General features: G+C 41.7%; 1 protein-coding gene across 1 annotated transcript in view; it reads right to left on the bottom strand.

Moving 5' to 3' along the window:
* Positions 1 to 10,683: 10,683 nt before the first annotated feature.
* The window catches only part of FAM102B (family with sequence similarity 102 member B), a 55,219-nt gene continuing 45,991 nt past the window's right edge, over positions 10,684 to 19,911 (bottom strand). Inside the window, exons 6-11 of the mRNA XM_019530659.1 lie at positions 19,146 to 19,252; positions 18,074 to 18,169; positions 17,135 to 17,321; positions 16,903 to 17,030; positions 16,389 to 16,458; positions 10,684 to 14,460 (exon numbers count right to left, since the gene is read on the bottom strand). Of these exons, the coding sequence (XP_019386204.1) occupies positions 14,430 to 14,460; positions 16,389 to 16,458; positions 16,903 to 17,030; positions 17,135 to 17,321; positions 18,074 to 18,169; positions 19,146 to 19,252 (619 nt within the window). The 3' untranslated portion in view covers positions 10,684 to 14,429. The remainder of the gene's footprint in view (positions 14,461 to 16,388; positions 16,459 to 16,902; positions 17,031 to 17,134; positions 17,322 to 18,073; positions 18,170 to 19,145; positions 19,253 to 19,911) is intronic.

Below are 19,911 nucleotides of genomic sequence, written 5' to 3'. Positions count from 1 at the left end.
CCACCATAGAGGGTGACCCCGCTTTTTAGAGCCATTGTGATTTTCACTGTACAAAATATTCTTGAGGATATGGTCTCCTCCCATTCTCCTGACATGGCCAATCCATTGCAACTTCCTCTTCTTGATAGTAATGTCTAAGTGTTAGTCTTGTATGCTTCAGTACCTCTGGGTGCCTGTACGTGAGCACAGAGGCTGCTCTAACATGCTGCAAATTAAAGTACCACCCCTCCACCCTCGTAGCACATGTAAAAGTTCAGTATTCTGTCTTCCCACTTTATTTTCAGGATCTTAGACATTTCATGTGGAAGTCGTTCAGTCTCTTGATGTACCTAGCAATACTTGCATTAAATATAATGTTTACATTGGCTCTAAGTATAGGACTAAGTGTAGGAAGTGCAGATATAATTGTTTAAAGTTGCTATCTAATCTTTTCTGGAAAAGTCAGATCCCCTAAAGTTCTTTGTATTGTAAATTGAATTTTTATGGTATATATAGTAGCATTGGAATCGTGGGATAGCCGTGATTGGTCAAGGGAATATGTGAGAAACAAGGGGTTTTTGATGCTATCTGTTATTGGACCATCTATGTAGTTGGGAGAGAGATTACACAAGAGTTCAGACAAGTTTTGTGTCTAACATATTTCCCGATTATACAGTTAGTGAGATAAAAGATACTACCAAAAGAAAGCTCTTACTTACGCACATGAATGTATATACATGTATCCTGGTGCAGGAATTGGCCACCTTGCCAATGGTCACCGCAGGCTGCTGACATCCTCCTGTCACTTGATTCCTCCCACCCCTTCACCACACTTCTGATATGGACAGCATGGGGGTCACATCCTAGTAGCTCTGGTTCCCTTGTCATCCTCACTTCCCTTTCCCCACATCACGAGAAATGCTGCTGCTGCAGGGGAGGTGTCAGTACAGCCAGCCACCCAGGTAGCAACTGCTGGGTATAGGGACCTTCTGACTCCCTGCTACTGCAGCCACTGCTGAATTCTGTTGCCAATGACAATCAGCAAAGGTAAATCCAAGGGCAAGAAAGGCCCTGGCTGCAGTGTGGGAGATAGATTGAACCCTGGGGTTCTGGCCATGCCAATGTTGGCCTTCTCAGTCTCCTATGGGGAGGAGGAGGGTTTGCGGATACTGGGATGTGACTCTCTCCCCCACCCCATGAACACTCCTGCTGCAGAAGACTTGTACAGGCCAGATCCGGCCTGCCCATGGGCCACAGGTTACAATCCCTAGCCTAGTGTATTCTATATCAGTTTTTAGAGTTGCACAGATATATCAGTCACATATAAGATAACCGATAACAGGAAAATTAGCATTATCTGCAATCAGCTTTTTTTAGCTGATAACATCATTGGTAAATGCTGTGTGCACACATGCAGCCGCAGTATGCATGTTGCCAGGAATGCAGTCTGGCAGCTTGGAGAGCAGCTTCATTCCAGTTAGGCTGTTGGGGGAAGGGGTGTAGGGGAGGGTAGAAAAGGGGCATGTCGGGGCAGATGAAGGCTCCCACAGTGAGGAAGGGAGTGGGGTAGGGACAGGTACAGGAGCTGACGCTGCCCTGTTGGGGTGGGGCGCAAGACAGAGCCATGGGCAGCTTGCCTGGAGCTCTTAGGGGAGAAGGAGAGGGTGGGGACAGCTCCCTGCGCTGTGCAGCCACCTGAAGGAGGCATGGGGGCATGTGGCTCCCAGATTTGTGTGCAGGGCAAAGGTGGGCAAGAGCTTGGGGCAGAGGCTATGCCAAACTCTTCCTGGTGGGGTAGCTAGGCCAGGGCTATGCTCAGGGCAAGTGGGGGTGGGGCAGACTCAGATGCATGGGGTGTGCAGCAGTGGTGGCACTGTGCTGGGAGGGGTGGCTATGGGGGGGCTCTACAGGGAATTTTGGGGTGGCTATAATCCCTCCTAGCGCTGCCCCTGCTCAGGGCACTGCTCTGTTGCAGCTGAGCCCATCCCACCCTGAGTGCAGCCCTGGCCCTACCCCCTGCTGGGAAGAGGCTGGCACACTTTGTGAGGCAGGCAGCATGCCCTTACCCCATGCACAAATCCAGGAGGGCACATGCCCCCCATGCCTCCCTCGGAGGTGCATGCAGTGGCAGGGAGTTGCCCCTCCCTCCCCACGCCCCCCCAGATGAGCCACCTACAGCTCTGTCATGTGCCCCACCCCAGGGTCACATTTCCCACCCTGGCTGGGCAACCCCTGCCCCACTCCCTCCCTCCCAGTGGGGGCCTTAATTTTTCCCTCTCACACCCCTTCCCTCGCCCATGCCTCTTCCCCACTACAGATTTAACAGCTGGACACTGCTCTCCAAGTTGCCTGGCTGCATTCCTGTAAATCAGCTATCAGACCAGTATTGGCTGATATGGCTGGTTAATAATCGGCCATTGGTATTGGCCAAGAAAATGTTTATCTTTTTTTATGCTGAAAATAGCCAGACATGTGGAATCTCTTCCAGAGTATCCCCTGTGGTAGGTGGCTATTTAGGTGCTTTGCCACAAAAAAAGCAAATAATTTCTCTACTGTTATCAATAGGTGCTCTGGGATGGACAAAATCTGAACTGGTGTAATTATTTCGGCAGAAGTTTACCCTCAGTCCTTCCAGGATACTCTCCCAGTAGATTGGACAAAATTATTCCAGATCAGAGATTTGCATTATCTGTCTACTCCTTTTTTTTTATACTAGTGTAAATGTTTACTCTGTCCATGGCCAATGTGAATATTGCCCAGCTCTTTTGTCCAAGTTTGCATAGTGAAGCATGGAAAACTCTGTGATTCACTTAAGATGCTGCAGCTAATATCAGTTTACCTAGTAAAGTTGGTAGCTTACTGCTGAGAATTAAATGACTGTGTTTGCCCTCATTACGGAGTTTGCACTGGTCAGTGATTCTCAGCCAAGGATCCTTTTAGGGGTGCTGCGAAGTGCCATGCAATATTAGCAGTGTTAGGTATACAAACGCCTCCACACAATTCACAGGATAACCCCATAGATTTCAAATAGGAATTCATAGTCAGTATAACCTGGTGTAGTCTTTCTCAGCTTTTTGAAACAGAAGAATTGGTTTTTTCCAGAAGCAAAGGAAAATGAAGTGAAGGGTAGGAGCTGGCATTTTCTAAAGGGTGCCTTGAGTCAGAAAAGATTGAGAAGCACTGAATTAGATTAATTTTAAAATTAAGTGCTCTTTTCTAAAATAGTGAAGCTATTCCTCAGAATTCCTCATAATGGCACAGGATGGTTTGTGATCAGTTAAGTTTTAGATGTATTAAATATACTATTTAATTAAAACAGCTTATTTAATTTTCCACAGACCCAGTTTAAAATCTGGACTGTGCTGTCAGGCCATCTTAATCTTATAAACAAAGAAACCAAAGAAAACAAATCTATAGTATTTAAAGTTGTGGCTTATATATGACACTGCCAGTGACCAGGAGATGGCACACTTCTTATATACAGAATGTTTTCATGTCACTTACTATTCATGGCTCGTATGTTACAGACTTTCTAAAAGAGCCTGTCCTTATTCTTACCCTCTTTTGTAAAGCACTTTGAGGTAAGCCCATTATCACAATTGCAGTGGCAGTGAAAGAAAGGAGAAGGGCCTTTTCCTACTTTAACTTTGTCCAGTTTATGCTTATTCTGGTTCTGTTAAGATGTTTACATTCATTACATTCATTACAGCATGTTCAGTTATATTTATGTAACGTTGCAGGAGTCAAAACTGTATACGCTGAAAGCTGCATGAGGTGCTGAAGTTACTGGATATTTGAATCACTGTTGGAGTTTGAGGGTGGAAGGATTCTGTTTGTTCTGCCACTGGGCAAGTTCCTTTGCCAAGTCATCTGAGGCTGTATGCAGAAATGTCACTAGAAAAATCGTGGAGCAGAGCCTCAAGGAATCCACCTTGAGGCACTTGGAGGACAAGAAGGTGATTGGGAATAGTCAGCATGGATTCACCAAATGCAAGTCATCATAGAAGACAATCAGGTTGGTCAGGCATGAAGTGACCGGCTCTGTGGATGTGGGGAGACCGGTGGATGTGGTGTACCTTGATTTTAGCAAGTCTCTCCCACATTTTTGCAGGCAAGCTAAGGAAGTACAGGCTGGATGAATGGACTGTAAGGTGGATAGAAAACTGGCTGGAACACTGGGCTCAGAGGGTAGTAATCAATGGCTTGATGTCCAGTTGGCAGCTGGTATCGAGTGGACTGCCCCAGGGGTTGGTCCTGGAGCCGGTTCTGTTCAAAGTCTTCAATGACCTGGAATTCACTGAGCACAGAGGGCACCCTTAGCAAGTTTGCAGACGATACCAAGCTGGGGGAAGTAGTAGATATGCCAGAGGGTAGGACTAGGATTCATAGTGACCTAGACAAATTGGAGGATTGGACCAAAAGATCTCTCATGAGGTTTGGTAAAGACAAGTGCAAAGTCCTGCACTGAGGATGGAACAACCCCATGCACCAGTGCAGGCTGGGGGCTGACTGGCTGGGCAGCAACTCTGCAGAAAAGGACCTGGGGGGTTACAGTGGACAATAAACTGAATATAACAGTATGCCCATGTTGCAAAGAAGACTAATGGCATACTGGGCTGCACTGGTAGGTGTGTTGCCAAGAGGTCAAGGGAAGTGATTATTCAGCACTAGCAAGGCCACAGCTAAAGTACTGTGTTCAGTTTTGGGCCCTCCACTATAGAAAGGATGTGGACAATTGCAAAGAATCCAGCAGAGGGCAACAAAAATGGTGAGGGGGCTGGGGCACATGACTTGAGAGGATGAGGGAACTGGGTTTATTCAACCTAGAGACAAGAAGACAGAAGGGATTTAACAGCAGCCTTTAACTACCTGAAAGAGGGTTCAAAAGCAGATAGAACTAAACTGTACTCAGTGGTGGCAAATGACAAAACAAGAAACAACGGTCTTAAGTTACAGCAAGGGAAGTTTAGTTAGATATTAGTAAGAATTTTCTCGCTAGAAGGGTAGTAAAACACTGGAACAGGCTACCCAGAGAGGTTGTGGTCTCTCCATCCTTGGAGGTTTTTAAGACCTAACTAGAGAAAGCTTTGACTGGGATGATCTAATTAGGAATTGTTTGGGCAGAGGGTTGGACAAGATGCCCTCCTGATGTCCCTTCCAACCCTAACTTTCTCTGATTCTAATGTGAGTTTGATTTTAAATAGTGGACAGCAGGAGGAGGACAAGAAGAAAGGAAATAGAATGTTAATTTGACAGGAACATTTATCAATGCAAGTAGATCAAATTATTGATATTTTAAAAAAATATTAGGGGCAATAAAAGTGAAGGAGATAATGAAAAATAGCCAGAAAATTAGTTTTGAGAAGATAACTGAAGGGGAAGAGAGAAATTACTTGGGTCCATCAGTGAGAGAAGGGCGCAGAGGAAGTTATCCCAAGCATGTGCTGTGGCATGAGACGAGGTGCAAGCAAAAATGAATGTATACACTGAGGGGGTAGGGAGGAGGATAAAGCACCAAACCATAGCAGTGACTCATTTTGAGCACTTCCTCTAATGTGGTATGTTTAGAAGAAGCCTGTAGGGACAAATGTCATTAAAGCAACTGGACAGGATGTTTTTGGTACACCTGCAGTTCTCAACCTTTTTAAACTCAAGGCACAGCTTGGAAAATGTCAGAAGTTTGTTTTTACTTGATCTTTAAATAAAGAAAAAAGAGCAATTCTTCTGTTGCAAAGAACCCTGACAGCAGGTCAGAATGTTTTTAAAACAATGGATTCCTATTTGAAATTGCTAGGTTTATCTTATGAGTCATGTTTGCGTACCTAACAACACTAATATTGTGTGGCATTCTGCAGTAGTCTTGAATCTCAAGCCATCCAAGGGTGCTGCAGCATGCTGATTGAGTGTCACAGTGGAGACAGTGACATATTGAGAAATCCATGTGCATAAAATGACCTAGCAAAGGATTTGCTAATTATAAATAATATCCTGGACAAGTTAGGTTTAATTTTGAATCTTATAATTAAGCTTAGATTAGATTTGTGTAATACCACACAAAACTAAGGATTCTTACTGTAAATTACAGATGCAAGTTATGGCCAAGATGTACAGTGAAGGAAATAATCCTCTACCTGCTCTTCCCAATGCAGGAAGAGCAGCAGATCTGATATACCTTGAATTTAGCAAGGCTTTTGCTAGTTTCCCACAACATTTTTGCAAGCAAGCTAAACAAGTACAGGGTGGAAGAATGGCCTATAAGGTGGATAGAAAAAAGGCTGGCAGAACATTGGGCTTAGAGGGTAGTAGTCAATAGCTCAATGTCTAGTTGGCAGCCGGGCCAGTTTTGTTCGATGTATTCATCAACAACCTGGAAGATGGGATGGAGTACACCCTCAGCAAGTTTGTGGATGACACCTAACTGCGGGGAATAATAGATGTGCTGGAAGGCAGGGCTGGACTAGGATTGAGAGAGAGACCTTGACAAATTGGAGGACTGTACCAAAAGAAATCTCATGAGGTTCAATAAGGACAAGTGCAAAGTCCTGCATTTAGGATGGAAAAATCCCATGCACTGCTACAGGTTGGGGACCAACTGGCTAAGCAGCAGCTCTGCAGAAAAGGAGCTGGAGATTACAGTGGACAGTAAGCTGAATATGAGCCAAGAGCATGCTAACAGTATACTGGGCTGCACTGTAGGAGCATTACCAGCAGATAAAGGGAAATGATTATTCCTCTCTTCAGCCCTGGTGGGGCCATCTCTGAAGTATTGTGTCCAGTTTTGGGCCATGTGTTCAATGATCATGACATTAGGACTCAAACAGCTTCTTTAAAAAAATGTGGTAGCCTCAATTCTTCTCTCCACCTCTGAAGCTTGGGTGATGTGCCAAGACCACCTCAAAAGCCTAGAACACATTCACCAGTGTTACATCCAAAAGATTTTTGGCATAAAGTGGGAGGATCATTGCACAAATGCCAGTGTCCTCACCAACGCTAACACCACCAGCACAGAAGTGTTGATTATTCAACATCAGCTGCAGTGGACAGGGCATTATGTGAGCATGCCTGATGTACATTTACTAAAAGAACTGCTATACTCCCCACTCAGCCAAAGACAAAGAACATGCAGGGGCCAGAGGAAACACTTCAAGGACACCCTCGAGGCAAACATTAAGTGTGGCATTGATACCACAAATTGGGAAAAAACAGGCTGGGACAGGGCCACATGGTGATGCCTTGCAAGAGGAGGTATACTGTACTTTGAGGAAGCCATCTCCCCATGGGGGCAGAAAAATGACAAAAACGGAAGGAAAGGAAGCAAGACCAAGAAATTCGAGTTCAGCCCTCCCTTTAACTACCACCTATGACATCTGCCAGAAAGTCTGTGGCTTTAGGACAGCATTTCCCAACCGGTGTACTGTCAGGCATGTCTAGGTGTACTATGGCAGTTTGGGCTAGAGCCATGCCCCCCACCTGCTGCTGCAGACACAAATGGATGGGGAGCATGGCTCCAGCCCAAAACACCGTCCTGCTGGCTGCATGCCACCCCTTCCCATCACCCCCCTCCCCCCAGTCAGTGTCTGGCTGGCTGCCACCCCCTGCTCCACATCTGGTGTGCTGTGGTGCTTTTTTAATTAGGCAAGTGTGCTGTGGGGCAAAAAAAGGTTGGGAAATGCAGCTCTAGGATCAGCTTCTTAGGTCATCAGTGGACTCATCTACAACCCTTTACTTTACCCATGGGACTGATCCTCCTTGACTATGAGGGATCACTGATTACTATAGAAAGGATGTAAAGAAATTGGAGAGAGAATCTAGTGGAGGGTAACAAAAATGGTTAGGGGACTGGGATTTATGAGGAGATGCTGAGGGAACTGGTTTTATTTAGTCTGGAGAAGAGAAGATTGAGTGGGGATTTAATAGCAGACTTCAACTACCTGCAGGTGGTTCCAGAGAGGATGGAACTAGACTGGGGTGGGCAATTATTTTGGGCAGAGGGCCATTTACCCAGTTTTGGCAAGCTGTCGAGGGCTGCATGGGTAGCCCCGCCCCTTGGTTACCATCTTGGGACCAATGTCCCAGGGCCAGTGCTGGCAAGGCCCAGGCTGGCAGGGGTCTGTGGAGCCAGGCTGGGCTGCACCAGCAGGGAAGGGGGGGAGCTGGACCAGCTCCATAGAGCCCCTGGCTGCTGGGACCCCATATCCCTGCCACTCTGCTCTAGGGCCTGCAACACCGGTGCAGACCCCATGCTCCCTCTGGCTCCTGCACCCACCCATTCCCAGTGCCCCCCCAGCCCCATGGTACAGGCTGGGGGAAGCATGCAGCCCTGACCCCCTGCTTGCTGGCAGGGAAGGAGCTGGTGCTGAGCACAGGAAAAAGCGGCCCCTTTCCTGCCCCATGGCCGGTGCTCCCTGCTGCAGCTGCTTGTAGTGCATGTGGGGCTGCTTGTGCCTGCTTAGGACAGCCCCACGCAGGCTGCAAGCAGCTGCAGCAGGGAGCACCGGCCATGGGGCAGGGGAGGGGCCACTTTTCCACAGGCTCAGCTTTCCCTCGGGCTCCTTCCCTGCCCTCCCCCCCCCTTACCTGAACTTCTGGCACCAGTTCAGCCACATGGTCCCAGGCCAGAAGCACCTGCTGCGGCTTCTGGCTGGGGGGCAGGGCCAGGCGGGCCCTGCTGTTGCAGAAGCCTGCTAGGGCTCCCCTGGGTCCTACTGCCCCAGCTCCTATCATTTTTGACAGGAACCAAAGACCGATAAATATTAAATTTCTAAATGTTTTAGGGGTCCCATGTGGGATAGAATGGCTTCGCAGGTCAGATGTGGCCCATGAGCCATATTTTGTCCACCCCTGAACTAGACTCTTCTCAGTGGTGGCAGATAAGAGAACAAGGAACAATGGTCTCAAGTTGCAGCAAGGGAAATTTAGGTTAGATAGTAGGAAGAACTCTCTCACTAGGAAGGTAATAAAATGCTGGAACAGGTTACCCAGGGAACCTCCATCCTTGGAGGTTTTTAAGACCTGACTAGACAAAACCTTGTCTAGGATGATCTAGTTGGGGAGGGCCCTGCTTTGAGCAGGGGTTTGGACTAGGTGACCTTCTGAGCTCCCTTATAACCTTAATTGTCTATGATTCTATAATAATATCCTCTATTCAGAGTTGCTGTCCTACATTTTGGGGTTTTGTTTTATATTTATGTTCTCAAGTAATTTTCATTTATACATTTGCAAAGTTCTTTACACATATCACAATTCAAGGATAAAGTCTCAATTATGTTCTTGACCTGCAGTGTCAAATCGCTACCATGAGAACAGGTTTTAAAACACCCATCCCCAATAGTAAAAGCAATACTACTTTCCACATGTTGAACATCACTTGTTTTTACCATGTTTGACAAGTGCTGCAGAATAACACCACCGAAGCACACAGTGTGCTAATATGCAAGATCCACTATTTCATTCCCTTCTCTACCACTTTCCTTGTACAGAGGGAAAACAACATTTTCTGCTACAGGCAATAGCAATATTTTTCTCGTTTGCCCTAAGCCAGTGTATATAGTCTTCTTGCTTCCCACCCCCCTACCCCCTTCTTCAGGATAAAATTTACTGTAGCAATCATCCCTTTACATCCTACCATACCTTAATTTCCAAGTATGTGAGGGATTCTTAAGGAGGTCAGGAGGAAAAACAGCAGGAAAGTATCATCAAACCTGTCTCAGTTCACAGAACAGGGGTAGGGGTTCCACAGCAGAAAGTGAATATGAAAGGGTCTGTGACTTAAGACAGCTGAAAAAAAAAAAGTCATTGCTTTAGAAACCTGCTGTTGAATAGTTCTCACTGCTAGAAGAGCTAGGCATATTTTCCTAAGCTGTCTGTACTGTAGTATGTTATAGTCCTATAACCTGTTTAGAATTTCCTATTTGAGAACAGCATTACTTACTGTACGCCATGGAGTTCAAAACACATTTAAAAGTGTATTTAATATATTTTTAAAATATGCCTGCTAACAAAACCGTTGCTGTAAACTGAATGCACTTGCTAAGACGCACAAAAGAGAAAACAGTATTCTAAGCAAGAGTAAGAAAACTAGTTAATCTACCACCCATCTCCCATGGGTAACAGAATTATGGACAATTAGTGAAGAAATTTAAAAAGTAGGGTTAAAGAAAGAAAGCTAGCTGAATATTTTTAGGTAAAGAATATTTGCTGAGTGCTGGGTAATGAAGAACTACTGACAGTGACTTGAGTTGAAAGGAATTTGTTTCCTTTCCCAAGTTTCTGCTTACTATAGATGTACTGCAGTGTTTTGTTTTTAGTGATCATTAAGTCCCATGGCTCAAAAAACTTCTCCAAGTCAACTTGCGCATACAGGGAGAATGGCTTGCAATAAAATGAACTTCCGGTGCTCCACTAAAATGGAGTTTACCATACCATGTGCAATAGATTTTACTCAAATGAGGGACATTATTGCTGAAGTTTAAAAGGAGAACAGAGAAAAAACTATTAGAAAAAGTGTAAATGTTATTCCTTGAGTGATGAAAAACATATTTCAACTTCTGGCCATGGACTCTAACCATAAAGAAAAGAGCTAATAGAAGCCAAAAGGGGGAAACTATAGTCCAGAAATAGAAAGAAATGAAGAAAGAGTCAGCTTCATTTCAAAGCACAACAGAAACAAAAGAGGAAACAAAGCATGTCTCAACTCAAGACATGTACTTGCTTGACAAATAGAATTTTATTAGACATATGAATTAAACTTTACATTAAATATTTCACAATTTAAAAAAATAAATCCAACTTTACTAGCAGTCAGTGTCCATTTTCACTATAATGCAGCTTAAATTAAAAAAAAGAGAATGTTAATTATGAAGGTCATTCTCCAAGTACAAAAGAAAGATACTTAAGGAATCACTTCACAAACAGTTCTGTGGGCAAGACTAAGAATAAGCCAAAGAAAACAATTAGAGCTTTATTCAGATTTACATAAAACTTGTACATAAACTTCCCTCCTTTTGGAGGACTGATGTGGCAATAGGCGGCAGCTTCCAGCAAACTATAAGAACTGTTACTCCATGATAGATAGCTATATATATTTCAATCCACAATTGAAATCTGGGTTTTGGAATTTATTCAAATCAAGAAAGAGTAGAAGTTTTTAGACATGCATATTGCACACCAGTTTTTCCTAGAAAAATAATTCATTTCAGCTTGTCACTGCCTATCTAGTTATTTAGAAATTATGTGTGTCACAAATGTGTACCAAATTCACTACGGGAAGCATAAGTATTCAAATCACAAAAATACTTTGGCTTAGAGCTGAAATAAGTTGTATAAAATCAGGAAAAGATATAAAAACAAAAACAAAGTCATTACTGTAACCATCTCAAATAGTGATGCCACACCCTGCTAAAGGCAAAAATGGATTTGTTGTTTTTGTTTTTATGAAGGCTTGGCTACATTAGACCCACAGTTCAGAGGATACCAAAGGTTAAAGAATTCTGCTTTCAGAACATTCCTGTTATCTTTATACACTGAATAATTAATGTGCTCAGTATGTTATTTCAGCCCAGGCACCTAACTAACATACCAGTTTGCAGTAACTCAGTGTCTTGGCCAAACGCTGGGACCACTGGTTAAACTCCCTGAAAAAACTGTATTTCAGAAAAATCTTCCAGACTCATCTGACGTAAATGACAATACTTGCTGCTACTAAAACTTAACAGTTCTTTCAAATAGGAAGGCTGGTGACAAACTGGGTAGCTTTCAGGCTAAGTTAGCTTTTGATTAGTTTATAAGTTCTGTAGCTTTTTAAGTGGTAGGACTGATCAGGTGGCACAGTTAAGTGGAGGAATACCAACATGATTTTTTCTAAAACCAATGAAGCAAGGTGGCTCAGTTTCAGTATTACTATGCAGAAGACAACATTATTACTTTTAAAATTGGTTAACTTTTTACTGACGTCCAAGAAGGCAAAGATAAGGCAATCATTTTTAGTAATAATTCCCCAGAGAGGCATAAAAATTTGTTTCAAGTGAAAAGTGGACATTAACTGAGTCATATAATCTTTTTGTGACTTGTTTTTTGTTTCTAATCAGTGATGTGACAACCCAAGTCCAAAAATCACCCCATGACACCTATTTAGAGATCAATTTTACTTATGTCAAAGTAAAAAAAATACACCCCCCCCAAACTACTTATAGTCACTGAAGGTTAAAGTTTAAAAAAGTTTTAAACCTTCAGTGACTGCAGAATTACTGCTAGAATTATGATATCATGGAAAAATCCAGATTTCTGTTGCAAGAAGATTTAGCCAAGGTGTCCACCTTTCATACTTTACTGCTATGGATTCTCAGTTTTAGTTTAAAACTTTAGATACTTTTTATTAAAACATTTAAAAAACAGGCATCTCCATCTTTATTACATAAATACATATAGAAGGGTTGGGTTTCTGTGTTTGTTTGTTTGTTTTTTTTACATAAAGGATTATTTTTACATTTCTTGTAAACTTATTTTGTTCATCTCCCCATTCTCACCTTTTACTGTCACTAGCATTACAAAACAGTTGCATTTTAATACATTTTGCCCTTTAGAAAAAGATACAAATTAAAGAGATGTAATGGAGTAGAAATAGAAAAGTAGTCCTTTTAAGTACCACAATTAAGAAATAGCTCATTTAACAATACTCAAGGCTTGAAGTCTAAAGTTTCCTTTAAGCTAATGTAAATAAATCATGACTTTAGTTTATACTACACATTTATGGAAAAAGTAAAGCCACAGGTTTTTCTTAATTCGGCCTAGCAATTAAGATTTCAAACTGTACTTTCACAGGATTCTACACAACAGTTGAATCAAACAATTCAAAACCTTTAAAAAAAAGTGGCTGCAGTACTGTTTTGAGTTATCCAAGCTTATTTTTAAAGTGGATTACTACATTACAGAACACAATCTTAATAAATATGGAGTTATATTGCAACTTAGAATTAAATTACAGTAAATACAAAACTAAATTGTTAGGTCTTTTCCCTTACCCCTTTAAAACAAACAACAAAGCTAAGATGCTTTTAGAGCTGTCAGTGAAACAGTCTTCATTAAGATTAAATTCTCACCTTTTACTTTTAAAATAGATATGTCAGATAAGCCATCCTGTGTGTACAAAATTTAAGTACAGTATGTTTTGATTAAAATATGTAACTGTTCCAAGGCAAGTCCTTCATACATGGGTTTTTTCAGGCTGCACAGCACATGTATACATTATAAAGTGCTTTAATTAGTAAATTATATTGGCAGTAATTGCAATGTCCAGTTGTCTTTGAGCTTAATTTGGCCTTTTCTTTTGCTTTCTCCCTCTAGTACAAGGCACCTTAAAAATAGGAGAAATAAATCACCCACATGTGAATAGCTAAGGTTGAAAACATTTGTTCATAATGGTGTTAAGCTACTGACTCTTATTCACATAGCACTATATGCAACACCCCCAAGGTTCACATATTATTGAAATCACCTGGGGGGGGGGAGCTTTTCATGTTTGTTTAGAGACAGAGCTAAATCTCATTTGAAATTGGTTCTAACCCCCAAACCATAGTCATACTACCACAAAGGATAGAAAACCTGCCTCTTGGCTCCAAGTGCTTTACTGCAACTTGGTAATTCTGATGCAAAATAATTTATTTTGCCATCTGTCCAGGGCTTGAAGTTACATTTTGATGCATTTCAGCTACAGATTTAATTTCCAAGGAAAAAGTGCATAGTATTTGATGTTATTAGATCTATTTTTTAAATATTTCTTGCTTTTAAATACTTGACCCCAGCATTCTGCTACACAATCCTACACTTGCAATTTTGCTCAAGCCTTTTATCTACTGCTTAATATTACTGAATTTATAATCTTGGACATATTTAAAGCATAGCTGGGTCATTGTGTGGAAGCTTTAATCCCCATCTGTTTGTAATTGTGGCTTGATAAAAGGAATTAGCTATTTTGACATAAATGGCAATATTTTTAATATTCTTCATGAATTATTATGGTAGAATAAGGTTTAAAGACTGACATTATTTTTCTCTTTAAAAAAGGCTTCTTTTGAAAACGAAGTTACAAACAGAGTACTTCACTAATGAACTTGCATACAAAACTATATTAAAATATTAACCATTTGTTTCCACAGAGATGCTTCACACTTAGGTTACAAAGCAAGTAATTCACTAACATCTGGTAAAAGTCACAATGATGGTCTAAGCACTTGTACAAGGCCCAGGAAGCTAAAAACTGTCTTGATACCATTATATAGGTGAAGAATCCTCTTAGCCGGAGGCACTCAAACAATTTAGACCAAATGAGAGCTGGCCCTTGGAAAGAGCCCACTTGTTCATCTCAGCTTCGATAATTGTTGTAAGTGAACAAGAAAAAAATCTTAAGTTATCCACTTGGGAGCTTCAAAAGATCCTCTTCAAGTCCTGCTCTTCTAGCGTTTTATCACTACTTGTTCATATGCTCTGAAAGAAGAACAAAAAAACCTCAGTTCTTATTTAAATGGAAGATACTAAGTAACAGTGAATATAGGTTAATTATTTATTTGCTTGCAAATTCTGAGTTCTTGGATTTTTTTTCTGAAAGTGCTTTAAAAAATCCAAGTATGAACTGCTGTATTACAATCGTGAGACTACAAGATTAAAAAACTCACTTTGCCAAATAGTTTTTATAAATTATATGGGCTCAACCATGCAAGATGTCAAATTAAGTCACTGGAATTCAACAATTCCTTTGTGTACACTGATTACATATTACCTATGGATTAAGACACACCGACACTAGCCCCATATGCCAGCCAAAGGATTATTTAATGGAAAATAATTAAAGTGTTAGTCTCCCCCCAGCAGGTTACGAGGACGATGCACTGGCGGTCAGTTAATTCAGGAAGATAGCTCCTGAATAGCGTCTTAAAACAATTTTCCACTGGAAAAAAAAAAAAGAACACACTGAATTAAGGTCTGCAAAACAGTTAATTGCAGTAAAAATACCCTAGCTCAGGGGTGGGCAATTATTTCAGCCAGCAGGCCACTTAATGAGACACATGATATCTTCTGAAAGATTTTATTTTAACAAATTACAGATAAAAACCAAATCAGACTAAAAATCAAACATCCGGTGTAACATTTTAATTTCATTTAAAAAGTCCCAATCTATGTTTTCTGTCCAGATTAAATTTTTTTTGAGCAACTGCATAATAGCTCAACGTCTTACTGTAATATATTGTGTGTGGGGGGGAGGAGTATGTGATATAGGGGAGTATGTGGTGAGTGTATGTTGGGGAGTGTATGGGTGTAGAGTGCGGGGGGAGGGAAGAGGTATGGGGAGCTGCCCATACTCCAAGTCCCTGGAGCTGGTTACAAGTGGGAGTGCCTGCACCACAGAGCACACCTGGGCAGTGCAGTACAGCTGCAGGTGTTGATGCAGTCTGCCCTCCCACATTTGGCCCGTGGCTGCCCCTGCAGCACTCCACATGGGGCCAAGCCCCACCCAGGGCAACTTGCGCCATGCTCCTGCTACATGCACCAACAGCTCTGACCCCAGCCAGCATGTACAGCTTCTTGGCAGGGCTACTCCCACTGCTGCTGAAGCTCTCTGGGTACTGCTTGGCTCCCCCAGTCACCAGCAGCTCCTCCTCCTGCTCCTCCTGTGTTGCTCTGAGTAGTGGGGAGCTGCAGCCAAGGCCACACCTGCCCCAGTGTGCACAGCTTCAGCTCCAGCTCCAAGCTGCCTTCCACCCACTCAGCTGCCCACAGGTGGCTCCTCATTGAGCTGGGTGGAAGGCAACCTGGAGCTGGAGCCCTGCATGTGTGGGCAGGCGCAGTTCAACTACAGCTTCCCCCCTGCCCAGAGCAGTACAGCAGGGGCAGGAGAAGGAAGAAGAGGAGCTGAGAAGTATCTGGGGGGCTGCAGCAGCAGTAGCAACAACCCTGCCAGGACACTCTGCATTCTGGCTGGGACTGGGGTGCTGCTGTTGGCAGGTGTGGTACAGGTGGGAGCATGATGCAGTCTGCCCTGGGTGAGAGTGGGTGTGGCTCAGTTCTATGTAGAACGCCATGAGGGCAGCCACGGGCCAGATTTTTAAGTCAATTGGCAGGTTAGATACAGTCCGTGGGCTGTATTTTGCTCACCTCTGCCCTACCCCACATGCAGTTGGCAATTTAGGAAGTGGGAAATATAGGCTGAAGTGGGAATTATCAAAGTCAGGTCACAACTATCTAATACTTAATTCAACTTCACTTAAAATCATTCTGATTAGAGAAGTGTGTTCTGTATAATCCATGTTCTCCAAGTCCTTCAGAAGATGTGGAACTGGGAAATATTTAAGTGTTAATATTTATATATACTTTTGTCTCTTGGTACCAAAGAAATAGCAACTGCTTAGATTACATACCTATTGGGTAGATGATGATTTCCAAAAGTGGTACTCCCCCCGGGACCCACAAACAATCTCAGCCCCTCTTCTAAAAAAAGAAAAACAAGAAAAAAAAGGGGGTGGGGAAGGTAAACATGTTTAAACAAGCACTTTTAAAATTTGTTGCCATGCAAAGAATATATATTAAGAATATATAGTTTAGAACCACCAGCTTTGAATTTTTTTTTTTTTTAAGTAGTTTCTCTTCAAAGTTATCACAACCTGCTCTCAACAGGTATGATTTAAGGGAGGAAGATTTCCCATAATCTTATATAATCTGTAGAGTTCGTTGGCCTCCAAGGAAACTGCAAGGGTCACAGAATTCAGTTACGTGTCTCCCTACCCCCTCCACTCAGGAGATTGCCCCAGAAAAAGAAACACCTGGCAGGTGCCACCAATAAAAGTTCTCTTTCCACTGGCAAGAGCTAGGAAAGAATTAATTAAATTAGTGCTATTGTGATCCTACCACCCAACATCTTTCTCATAAAAATACCTTCTGCACTGGAGTCTAAACTGAAGTCCTGACTCTGCAAAATTTTTTCAACGATATCATCTGCATCCACTCTGGTAGCATCAACCCGCTTCAACTGTGACTCCACAGAATCTTGCTTTACTGGATGCCTGCATGAACAGATGCACGCAGAAATTCAAAAAGTAATGGTAAATATGATCAATCAGAATATAAAAATCACAGCAAGACAACATTCAAGGTTTGTTAGGCATACCTGGAGAGTTTTTCTGAAGAAGCATCTTTAACAAGTGTATCAAAATTATTATCAGTTCCTTTTGGCTCACTCTCTTCACATGGCTCTAGAATACTTCCAATTCCAGTTGATGTACTTCCTACTGAGGTGTTTCTCCTATGGGAGAGCTCAGAGAAACTGGATGATCTGGAGTGACATGTACTATACCCTAGTGGAAAAAGTAAGGAGGAGAGATGCGTTAATTATCTTATTAGTGGCTAGGGTAGTGGCTCTCAACATTTTTAGACTCCAGACACCCCTCAGAAAATGACAGCTCTTAGCTTTCACTCATTTTCCAACCAAGGAAGAGATAGAGCAATCCTGTTGCAAACAACTCAGAAAGATCACACCAGGTCAGAATATTTTTGGGGGATTATTATTTGAAATTTCCAATCTTGTGAATCAAATGTAGGTGTTTGCATCCCTAACGGTGCTGTGTCACCCTTAAAAGTAGTTCTCTGCTAGGGTGCTGTGAGACCCTGGGTTAGGGGTTTTTTACTTTTCAGTTTTCAAGGGGGAAAAAAAGTAGAAGAGCCCTCTCAAAAACAGCTGTCAAGAGGTTTCAGGAAAAGGTGCACACATCCCATGCACCTTACAGTTTAATGGTCTGCACCACCACTTTAAGTTTTCATCCATAGATTAGAAGCAGGTTTTACCTTACCGTACCTTTTTAATAAAACATGTATTAGGTTCACAATCATTCCATAAATGGCAGTACTAAATAACACCCCCCCCCCCATGTCCATAAAGATAGCTCCCCCATCCCAAAAACTCAGATTAAGGTTAGTAAGAGAAAACCCACACAAACCCAGGCATTTCTACAAGTGTCGAATTGAGTTTTGTGGAATGTCTAAAATACAGAAGCTAGCAAAACCAATAATTTGTGACGGATTTCTATAAAAAAAAAAAACCCCCTTCTACCTGACAGCTTTGATTGTTGGCTCGCATAGCTTGATGTTCTGGAATGTCCACATGCACCAAGTTCATCGGGGACCGAGACACTCTTTGTTGAGAGATCTGTAACACAAAGTTAAAAATTCAGGAGTAATATCATACCAACAGAATTCTATGACTGATGAAGGCCAGAGATTCTTTCTGGTCTTGGAAGCCACGTAAAGCTGGAACTTGATGCTGGTTAAATAAGAAACAGTTAAGGAAAAGCCAGATGTTGCAAAAAGTGCTATTAATGTTGAAGTAAACTGAACTCTAAAAAAAAATTTGTAATTAACTCATTCCCAAGATGATCAAGAATAAACTCAAGTGCTCAAGTGGAGTTTTAAAGATGACATATAAGGCAAGGTCCAGCTGCTTGCGTGTCCTGAGCACTGTTAACCTGGCTATGATAGCTGGTTTCTAGATTGGAAGTTTCTTGAAGTTGGCTATACTAGTTTCAGCTGACAGAATATTTTTCTTCCTTGTCCTGAACTGTGTTAATGATAGAATTTTGTAAAAAAAGAGTTTCACCTGACAATTAAATCATTTTTAGAACTAAGAATTATTTTAGCACTCAAGTTAAGTGCTATGTGAATTAAGCAAATCATAAAGACTTAATTAAACACAGTTTACTTGTAATGCATTGAATAAGATTATAGCAAGTTTCTGAAACATTAAGGGTCCAACATATCCATAAAAGCATGAAGAATTTAAAATGGTAAGGGCCAGAGTTCACAACCACTTCTACTGAATACAAATCCAGAGTAACTCCACTACAATGTGCTGAAAAGCAGATCTAAATTTTTAAAACACTAGGATCTTTTGAGACATTTGCTACATTATTATTTCTGAGTTGGAGGGAGGAAAAGATTTACTCTCAACTACACCACTACAGATGAACAATTGTTAAAACAATGCAATCACTGTATTTCTCAACAATTGGGGAGAAAAAAAAAGTCATCTGTCAGTGATTCACTATGCAAAATACATTGTGAATGTATTTGCTGCTACTTATTCAAGTCTTAAAGAAACGAGAAAAGCCGCTAGCATCATTTCATACCTGATACACCTAGATGATGTACTTTCAAATTCTCTCCACCTTTCCTGTCTTCGTGCAAGGATTCTGATTCTCCAGCAATTGCTACAGACATTGCTGTGGAAGGAGGCCTGCAAGCAAATGCATACAAAAAAGGATTTGTTTACTCTGTACTTCTCTCATTTTGGATGAATCAGCATGGATAGTCTGTATGCATGTGCACTTCACGGTACTTCACTGGGATTCAGCAAACTTGCAGTATCTCCTGTCTTTAGAACTTCACCATGCCTGAAACAGCTCAAGCTGATCAACCTCCATGTCTGTCCTACCAGGTCCATTCATTTGCTGAGCCTTCTAGCAAAGGCTGACAGACTTTGAGGGTCCCTGGAAAGGTACAAATATTCTGTTCCTTTTTGTGACAGACTCCTATATAAAATGTAACTGACTGGTAGTTTTCTTTCTTTTTTGGTTAATAGTTTTGGTACTTCAGAGCTCAAGGATTTTTTTTTTTTTTTTTTTTTTTTTACTGTATGAAGAGTGTTTTTGCCTTGTATTGAACCATATGTAAAATACCCAAATACAACAATTAGCTTCTGCAATGAATATATTACACCAGTGAAAGACAGAAAGCTGAAGTGATCTTCTGATTTAAAATATACTCATTTAAATTATTGACTATTAATTCATTTTATTTGGGAAAAAACATGTTGAACACATGCCATTTAGGATCACAGTACTTTCTTCTATATCACCACGGATTACTCAAACAATAGCAAAATTGAGTTATTTA

Source organism: Crocodylus porosus, unplaced genomic scaffold (genome assembly GCF_001723895.1).
Source record: "Crocodylus porosus isolate Cpor-Errol unplaced genomic scaffold, CroPor_comp1, whole genome shotgun sequence".
NCBI lineage: Eukaryota > Metazoa > Chordata > Crocodylia > Crocodylidae > Crocodylus > Crocodylus porosus.
The sequence above is the reverse complement of the archived record's forward strand: the minus strand, read 5'-3'. Positions and strand labels throughout refer to the sequence as shown.